General features: G+C 43.5%; 2 protein-coding genes across 3 annotated transcripts in view; one reads left to right on the forward strand and one right to left on the reverse strand.

Annotated features, from left to right (window-relative positions):
• Nucleotides 1–3,277, reverse strand: part of atp1b4 (ATPase Na+/K+ transporting subunit beta 4) — a 15,347-nt gene extending 12,070 nt beyond the window's left edge. The window contains exon 1 of the mRNA XM_063190323.1: nucleotides 2,815–3,277. Coding sequence (XP_063046393.1) covers nucleotides 2,815–2,880 — 66 coding nt within the window. The 5' untranslated portion in view covers nucleotides 2,881–3,277. The remainder of the gene's footprint in view (nucleotides 1–2,814) is intronic.
• A 1,623-nt stretch (nucleotides 3,278–4,900) lies between these two features.
• The window catches only part of tmem255a (transmembrane protein 255A), a 22,097-nt gene continuing 16,997 nt past the window's right edge, over nucleotides 4,901–10,000 (forward strand). For both annotated transcript variants that reach the window (XM_063190320.1, XM_063190321.1), the window contains exons 1-2: nucleotides 4,901–5,279; nucleotides 6,596–6,738. In XM_063190320.1, coding sequence (XP_063046390.1) covers nucleotides 5,225–5,279; nucleotides 6,596–6,738 — 198 coding nt within the window. In that variant the 5' untranslated portion in view covers nucleotides 4,901–5,224. The remainder of the gene's footprint in view (nucleotides 5,280–6,595; nucleotides 6,739–10,000) is intronic.

Below are 10,000 nucleotides of genomic sequence, written 5' to 3' on the forward strand. Positions count from 1 at the left end.
GAGAGAAATAGAGAAGGGGGAGAGAGAGAGAGAGAGAGAGAGAGAGAGAGAGAGAGAGAGAGATGGGGTTAGTCTAACAGTGTTTCTGAAACTTTTTCAGACCCACTTTGTCCCCTCAAAAATGTTCAGGGACCACCTATCAACTGAATTGATAATTGACTGGTGCTAATTTGACACTGCTAATTTTGATGCAGATCACCTTTTATTCACATTACAAGCCTGTCTTGTTACCGTGAAAATGGGACTTCAGCTATGTTTTCCTTCGTAATACTGTTACAAATATAGCCTACTGCTAGCTTGTCTTGGAAAAGTAGAAATCCCCTTGCGGACCACCTGGACCACACTTTGGGAATCACTGGGTTAGAGGTATGAGGGGTCAATGTTTGCTTGAGGTACCAGGTCTAGTGTTGCTTTGAGATGCCTCTGCTAATGCCTATATTGCTGCTCAATCTCCATAGCCTCCACCAGATGATGCTCATGCCTGTGGCCCTGAGGCCACAAGCTAGAGAATGTAGAGGAGCCAGGGGGGCATGAGAGGGGTGGGAGAGGGAAATAGGAAGAAGGCTGGTGAGAGAGAGAGAGAGAGAGAGAGAGAGAGAGAGAGAGAGAGAGAGAGAGAGAGAGAGAGAGAGAGAGAGAGAGAGAGAGAGAAGATGGGACCAGCCATTGTGACGAGGTCAAAGGTCAAGGTCAGAAGTCAGGGTCTGCTTGAGGTACCTGTGCATGCACCTGTGACCCTCTGCAAAGTACAGAATGAGAGAGAACTGCACCTTCACCTTTGTTACGGGGGAGACTGATGATGGGTGCCAGTTATCACCTCCATTGTCACAGTAACATGTTATGTAATAGGGCCTAAGTAAAAGATTTGAAATAAAAGATTGCGCAAATGTCGGGACACAGTGGGTGGATCTTGACCCTCCTTTTAATACATCAATCTCTTCTTTCCCATACATTTCTCCTTCACCATAAACTTCCAGTCCACCATGTACCTCCCCTTTACCACCATAACAATTCCTTCGAGATCAATTAAGTGTCTCTACAATCTGCTACCAGTAAATACAGAATCTTTAACGCCAACTAATGGCAACTAACCATAAGTGGTAACTGTACAAACTCTCTCCTGTGATAACTGAACATTCTGTTCGGGTGAATCCACTAATTGTTGTGTGGACACTAGAAAATGTGCTGTGCAGCAATTAGTGCTAACAGTACAGAATGTCTCCAGAGGTACCTGACGGCAGCAAGTGGTGTGCTGGGCTCTCTGCTCTGTCCTGGCGGGTGTGTGCTGCCCGGTACATTTCAAAATGTTAATTCAACACTTTGAGAGTTTAATTAACAGCCTCTTATCCAGTGGTGTAGCTTTTCTACTAATTCTAGCTTTTCTAGTTGGTTCTAGTTGAATTAACAGTTGACTTAACAGTACTAACATTTTGCAATGTTAATTCAACACTGAAATTAACAGCACGTTTCAAGCTTTTCTAGTTTTCTAGTTGGTCCTAGTTGAATGAACGGTGCTGTGTGCCGGGTGTCTGTTGCAGTGTGAGGAGCAGGCTACGGAGGAGGCCGGGGCGACCCCGCTGCTCCTCTTTAGGAGAGCTGACCTCTGCACCGCCCGCAGCAGCTGCACAAGTACCCAGAGGTCACCAGCTAGCCAGATGTGACACAGCGACTCCCAGCACTCCCCTCACGATGGGGCCGGCCACAGGCAAGCCGGCAGGGCGGGAGGACAAACGGGTCAGATGTCCTGGGCCCAGGGAGAAAAGTGGCCCCAGAATTGGGTCCCCATTACATTGTATGAATGGAGGGGAAGGGCCCATTCTGATGACTTTGTCCAAGGCTCAGCCAAAGCTATCAGTGGCCCTGGCCGGGCCATGCAGGCCACTGAGCAGGCCAACAAACTCATCATCCGACCACCAGGGATAACGTGGAATATGACATTTTAACAGGGTTTTTTTTTTCAATTTACTTTTCAAGGAAGTTGCACTGTTGCACTTTAAGATTTTTTTCCATCCACATCCGTACCCCTACCCTTACGATCTCTAACCCCACCACACACGCACACGCACTTTCTTCTGCAAAGTTGCACAGTTAGATTTCAAGATTTTTCTCCTTCACATTCCCACCATCTCTCACCCCATCTCTGTCTCTGTCTCTGTCTCTGTCTCTGTCTCTCTCTCTCTCTCTCTCTCTCTCTCTCTCTCTCTCTCACACACACACACACACACACACACACACACACACACACACACACACACACACACACACACACACACACACACACACACACACACACACACACTAAATAGAACTTAAGAGCGAGAACAGTTAAAAGTGTACAAAAAAGCAAACAGTCTTGTGAAGAGTGAATGTAGGCATGGAGAAAAGACAGGCTGAAACTGATTATTTTTTATATGTAGACTGAAGGTGTTATTGACTAAAATGTTACATTTCGTGTTATTACTGTCAAGATAATAGGCTACTGTTAGGCCTATTTGACTAGTAATGGATCTACTCACTTTTAAAAAGAGATCTTGCATAACATGGACCTTGAAAGTTGGAGCAATGAATACCATCCAAAATCACCCATTTAAATCTACATGGGTAATTTGCGGATTGCATACTTTTATGCGCATTAATTTTAGTGTTATTTGTATTAACCTATTCGTCTGTTTGCACATAGGGGCCTACGTTTTTGAAAGTGGTCCTTGCAAAAACAAATATTTCAGACCTAATCATATTTTTATTTTTTTTTACATGGGGGAAATCCTCTTGCAATTCCGAGGTTGGCAATGACACCTTCATGTGACCACTTACCGCTTTTGGCACCAAGTTCTCCAGGAGCTCTTCCTCAGCCCCGCCCGTGGTAGAGTTGCCCTCCATCGTTCTTCACAGAAGAGAAAAGGTACTTGTTAAACCAATCACATAGACCGTCCTCAGCTCAGCGAATTAAAGCGGCATCCAGCGAATTAACGACCAAAACCAAATTCCGGACAAATTAAAAAAGAAGAAGAAATCGAAAGAATGTGAAAACTATTCAGTTGGAGAGATATCCGCGTTTTCGCCCAATAATCTAGAAAGTTTAAAACTTTTGAAACAGTTGCATTACTTATCAAATATACCGGAATATTTATTTCGTAGACGATAACTTCGGACGAAATCTTCACGCACACTCGACCTTATGGATAAGACCTATGAATTTGGTCTGACGGAAGTCTTTGATTTCATCCGCTTTACCCCTTCCACTAAGCACAGGGTGCAGAGGACCACCTTCCCACTAAGCGATCATCGTAGTGAATGAATTTTCTCAGGCAACAAGTGGGGGTGGGATTGCAAGGGACCGAGGCTTTTTTAATCCAAGAGGAACCTTTTTGGCAACGGCGAGGAGCAGAGTGGAGTGGCATTCTGTACACGCACAAAACACAGTCCCATTGTCTGCTGCAGTTTCAACCGATGCTGCAACACCATTCATGTTTGATAATGTTAACATCCGAAAAGGGCCCGTTATAAGAACTTTTGGGGAGCATAATGTGAGGTTCCGCGTGTAGGCTACACATGCAACACTGTTTGCATTTCAATGGTCAACATTATTTCTGCATTTTGTGTTTTTTCCCAGACTATAATCCATCTCTTATTTTGTGCATTCACTTACCAAGACCTAAACTTGAGCTCAGTTTCGATAACTTTGTCTTATTCGGCGTGCGTAAAATAACGACAAGGAACGGTGGTTGTTTCACTGTCACGATCAACTTGTCGCCCGTGGTGATTTTTTTTACACTCCGAGAGGCCACTTCTCATTTGCTGCCCAATATCTGTATCCAAGTCACGTTTCGCACAGTTAGTTGGGGTACCCGCAGAGTTTTCCCAGTTTTTTTTTCGACTTGAAAGACAAATGGCGTCATGGAAAATCTGTTCCTCTATCCCCCTTTTTTATGATTGCTACTTGAGGTCAGGGTTTTTACGTTAGGTTCAGAGAGTTGAGATAGAAAAGACAGTGTGTTGAGTTTTAGTGCGTGTGAGGGTTATATTAAAACACATAATGGCAGTGGGAGATAATTGATTAGGCTACTGGGAGGGTGAATAACCGATTAGACCACATTTGACTGGGTTTATGCAAATTTACCCTATAAGCCTGGAGGAAACCTGCTTAGCACAAGAATTTAGTTGATACTTCAAAATAAGTACAGTATGCATTTTGGTTGGTAGACCAGTTTGTCTTTCAATGCGTATGAAAAAAAACATTCATTATCAGGTTGGACAAACTGGAAAAAAGTAAACGTGGTGCCAGATTATTCCTCTGCTCCGAACACAGGCGGTTTCACAAATTGGCTCATCAACCTGGCTGTATGGGTGTGGTAAGCAAAAAAGTGATTGCTTGTGTGTGTGTGTGTGTGGGGGGGGGGGTTACTTTCTGAACCCGGGATGTCTGCCCCATACCCGTAAGTAATACAAAACATCAATGATATTATTGAACAGTTTCTTGGACAAGTTTGAGTAGCACCTAGGCCTAGATTTGGCTCGGGTGGATCCAATGTAGTTGGTATGCCCACCGCAGTGCGCAAAGGTAGAACCAGAAAACTCTGCAGGTGGAGATGGAGTTGACAGACGGGCTTTAGTGGTACGGGCCATGTTATAGCCCGCCTGGATGCATGCAGTGCAATGTTGTATGGTGATTTCATGTCGAAAGATGGCGCCCGTTCATCTGTTTTAGTCACGAATACAACTGAATATGTGCCCTTCTACCGCGTCCCTATTCAAAAAGGGTTGTGAATTTTTGACATGCTGAGTGCGTCGTGCGTGCGTGTCTGTATCCTAGATTTGACTACACATTGTGTGTATTTTCATAACATGTGAACTCGCTGTTAGTTTACTGGAGAAAATGATTCTTCACACCGATGGATACCGCAGTACAGTAGTGTTTACGAAAGTAATGGCAAAAGTGCGCCTTGTCCTAATAAAGATGAGGTGTGTTCTTGGCGCATGCGTAAATTAGCCAAAAGACGCCGCGGCACGCCAGAGGTTCGGACAGGAGAATGGAGCGAGCTTTATGTCAGAGCGGATCTAAGCAAATGACAGACGCGGTGGCCGAGCGGACACGGAATACCAGAGAATGCCAGCGCAATCCAAGATCGCACGGTTGTTAGCTAATCGAAATAGTCCTATGTGATACCGATTGGATATATGTTCAGACCTTGTCACACAGGCTGTTACTCGCGTGCGGAGTAAAATGGCAACGGAGCGAAACCGTCAACCCATTGGAGTTACTCTCTCTGATAATATGGGTAAGTGTTGCAAGGTCAATGTCCTAAAATTGATTTTGCAGTAGCCCAATGCAGAATACACGAGGCATTGTGAGTGACCTCTGAGGTCGCTTCATCCAAAATGTAATAATGTTCAGTAGGTGTGGATATTTTTAATTAAGCAGACTGTGGTGGGGTGTCAGGGACATTCTGAATGGCAAAATGTACAGTGCTTTTTAACAGATCGGGCCAATGCTCATTCCTGTGAAAATGAAATGCTGTCGTTACATCATAGGTTTTCACATGGATTATGTTTGTCGCCTCAAGTGCAACCCGACGCTACAGATGTTTTGTGTTTAAATGTAGCCATTGGGTTGCAGCTGGAAGTTTGACTGCCCCATGCCGCATGACCACACGGTTCTCTATCAAATTAAGTCCTTACCCTTCACAGTAAATAAGTGGCCCTGACGTTGATGCACGAGGGTGGGTTGGTTGTTACCGTTCCATGCGGTCGCGGCGAGGTACCCGCCCATAAGGTAATCTCGTGCAGCAGCCCGTCTCATCAGACCACATCATGAAATGAAATGAAGCTACAATACAACATCATGATTACATGGACATGGTGCCACCTTTGTGCACTGACATGCAATTACAATCTTTGGTTATGGGTATATGGTATATGGGTATGGTTATTATGTGGGGGGTCAGCTTACACAAGTAGCTTCACATAACTATCCGTGTAAACAGTAAAATAATTGAACGGCTTGTGTGTGTGTGCAGGGGCGCTGATAAAAATGTTGGGCCCCATGAAAGATTCAAATTGTGGGCCCCCAAAATGACAAATGACAATGACATATCAGCATCCTTCCAGGGCACAGTCAGAGCTGTTGGGCGCTTAGAATCTGTAACACCTTACCCCCCCCCCCCCCCTCGCTGCACCCGTGTGTGTGTGTGTGTGTGTGTGTGTGTGTGTGTGTGAGAGAGAGAGAGAGAGAGAGAGAGAGAGAGAGAGAGAGAGAGAGAGAGAGAGAGAGAGAGAGAGAGAAGGTGGCAGTGAATAAATGTTTGTGAATGTGTGTGCCATGATGGACACTGACAACTCTCCACCTATATGGTAAAGCATCATGCTCACTGTTGTATTGCAGTGCACAAGATGTGTCAGTTTACTGTAAACAACATAAGAGGCCCCATACTTTTTACATAATCTAACAGCAGTCAGTCTGTGAACAGAAACTGTGTGGTGGTGATGTTGATGATGATAATAATGATGGTACTGATGGTGGTGTGTGTGTGTGGTGTGTGTGTGTGTGTGTGCGTGTGCGTGCGTGTGCGGGCATGCTGATATGGTTAACTCTCAGGGTCATATAAGAGGAGGAAGAGGAAGTCCATCATCGTGACGGGGATGCTGCTGGTGGTGTCTGTCCTCATCCTGATATTTGGCCTGGCCGCCACCACGCGCACCCAGAACATCACTGTCGGCGGATACTACCCTGGCGTCATTGTGAGTTTGCCTACCACCTAAGCCTTATAGGCGTAGCCATGCACATCCTATCAATCATGCTCTATTCTTCTATCCGAATATGACTATGCTCCATAGATTTGTTATTAGTATTTTTGATATGTATACTCTGCAGTGCGCCCACATAACTCTAGTGGTACACTTACTGCTGGTTGGGAAACACTAGAGTAGACCCAATAGAGAAGTGCACATTACACGGTTAAAAATGGTGGATGTGCCACCACGCGCACCCAGAAAATCACTGTTGCAGGATACTACCCTGGAGTCACTGTGATTGTATAAATCCTAAAAGAGAGAATATGTTAATCATAAATCATGAAGAAAGGTCAACATAGCAACTCTGATGATAATGTTTAAAATGTATTAATAAATGTGCAAGACTAACACTTCGACATGGCGTAAAAGTTACACAACTTTAAAGCAAAGAAAGTTCCCCGCACACTGTTCACATTTTCATGGTTTACTGCGACGTTTCGGTCTACTGACCTTCTTCAAGCAATTCAACCTTTCATTATTTTAATGTTGGTGACCGAGGGGTTCCACTCCTACGCACCTGACCGAAGGAGGTGTGCAAGACTTCTACACTTAGTAAAAGTTACACACCCATGTCTGAATTGCTTGATTACACTACCCTGGACTTGTCAGTACCTGAGTTTTTTTTCTTCTTCTTCATCCTTCTTCTTCTTCTCCTTTTCCGAGATCCTGGTCATTGTAATGGGGGCAGCTCTTTGTTTACATTTCATAAAAACATTTTTATTTATTCCCAAAAACATCCGAAAGGTTATACAACATCAGCAGACAACTAGCAAACAGCGGTACCTTTTGGGAAAATATTTGGAGTAGGCCTATGTTATATTTTTAAAAAAAATAAACAAACGCTGCCCCCATTACAATAGCTCATATCTCGGAAAGGGCTTAGCCGAAAAATGTGGCATCACCAGGTACTGACAAGTCAAGGGTAGCGTGAGCAATACAACAGCATATTGAAATTGACTGAACTGGTCCGTTAATGCACTTGACTGCGAGGTACAGGAGTGCGGAGGATATACTGTTATTCTAGTTCCTTACAAACTTTATTGTGCCCATGAGGCAGTTTTGCAGCACAATCGCTTTGGCACCAGGCATGAGAAAACAAACAAACATATCGGCAACAGGAAGGGTGGGTGTGTGTGGGAGAGAACACAATACTGCCCTACAAAGGCAAAGCACAATAACTACATATTTTTGGTCAAAATTGAATTTAGATTGAAAATGGTCTTTATAAAACCTCCTGTATCTTGTGATAAAGCCGTATTGTCCAAATGTGTCCGGTTAGAGTTATTGTTATGTCAAATTTGCAATAACTGCAATATACAACCTAATTGTAATACTTTGAAGGCCTTTTCTCAGTTTCAACGTTGTTATATAGGTACTGCCTTTGTAGGGCAGAATACTACTCACACTAGCACACTCAATGACTGGATGATTGGGTTCCCTACTCCACCTTAGAATCTGGTAATCCCAGTATTACCCCTCACACATCTGTATGTCATGCTATGTAATCTGAAAAGACAAGAACGCTCCCGCACACTGTTCACATTTGCAGAGTTTACTTGTGACGTTTCGGTCTACTGACCCTCTTCAAGCAATTCAACCAAGTAAAGTAACTAAGTAAAGCAAGTAAACTCTGCAAATGTGAACAGTGTGCGGGAGCTTTCTTGTCTTTAATGTTGGAAAGTGGAGGTGTACGAGCAGGGTGCGATTTGTCGGGAAACAAGAAGGGGGGATATGTTTCAGATTTTAAGTAATATCAATGGAATTTCATTAAACTGTGATTAAATGTATGTAGAAAAAGTGGCGATATCAAAACCAGAAGGGGGGACAATCCCCCCATCCCCCCCTACAAATTGCACCCTGTGTACAAGAATTCTACACAAACAGATGTAATGTAATCTGCACACATACAATTAATCACAGCTATCAGGAAAGCAATGAGTGCCAAGGCCTCTGAAAAAAGTGATCATTACATCAGGGGGACTATTTAAAATTGACAATTTAATTGTGGCGAGACCGCAATGGACAGTCAGCAACAGATTAGAGGATATCAGATTAGATATGCATCATAATATTTGCCACTACCTCGGAGCACGGGGTCATTGTGAGAAAGAAAATGAGGATTACGTTGTAGCCTGTCTGTGTGCAGTTGGTTTCGCCTTTGGGTCCATTCACTCTACTGGAAAAAAAAACCCTCGAATGCCTCATAACAACAGCAGCACAACAACAGCAAGACGAAAAATCTTAATTAAGATTTGCCCATTACCATTTTGGAAACAAGCCTATTATAGATTCATTAAATGCCCCCTGTTATAAAGCTGCTGTTACAAAATGGCAACGATGAAGTCGCAATATATTACTTACAGTTTTTCTCAATTGGTTTTGTACATTTCTCGAATCTTACTCGCATTTTGCAAAACATCACGTTCATTTCCAAAAAAGATTTAACAAGTGGCAAAACACCATGGATGACCTGCAAAACCCAATCTCTTGCTCAAAATCCTTGGCCAATCTCTCAAAACCAGGTTTTTGTGTCTGTGAACGTGTCAGAGCCATCAAAATGTTATGTCACTGTGTAAATGTTTTGGGGAGTGAGATCTTTCATGGATTATCATAACAAAGCATTTTGCAGAACACGACAAAATCAATTGATAATGTACAAAAACACTGAGAATTGTACACAACCATTTGCATGGTGATGAAAGAATTTGCTAAATGCTGAAAACTACGAGAAACGTATTTTACCATGTGCACAGGTAACAGCATGAAGTCTCAATTGAACAAGAAGTTTTGAGAATGATTATTCTGTTGTGAGAAGTGTACAAAACCAATTGAGAAAAACTGTAATGCTTTGTGTAATGTCGAATAGTGTAGTACTATGGCAATATAGCGTAAATTCTAGAACTATTACAGTGTTCCACTGGCGGAGTGGTGTGTGCATTCTAAGGCTATGAGTTTTTTAATGACGCCGTAACACTGAGGCCTAATTGAAGCGGAAACCACAGCGGAAAAGTAAACAAACACAAAATCATATCAGATCTGAATCACGTATAATAACTGGCACCAGTCCACTGTCTGCCTAATCCAGCGGTTCCCAAACTGGGGGCCGGGACCCCTATGGGGGCAGTGGCTGTACTGAAAGGCGGTTATTCGGAGAAAGGATTGGAGGCAAAAGACCTTGAATACATGCTCTCATAATGTAGCCATTCAC

This window comes from Engraulis encrasicolus, chromosome 23 (genome assembly GCF_034702125.1).
Source record: "Engraulis encrasicolus isolate BLACKSEA-1 chromosome 23, IST_EnEncr_1.0, whole genome shotgun sequence".
NCBI classification, from domain to species: domain Eukaryota; kingdom Metazoa; phylum Chordata; class Actinopteri; order Clupeiformes; family Engraulidae; genus Engraulis; species Engraulis encrasicolus.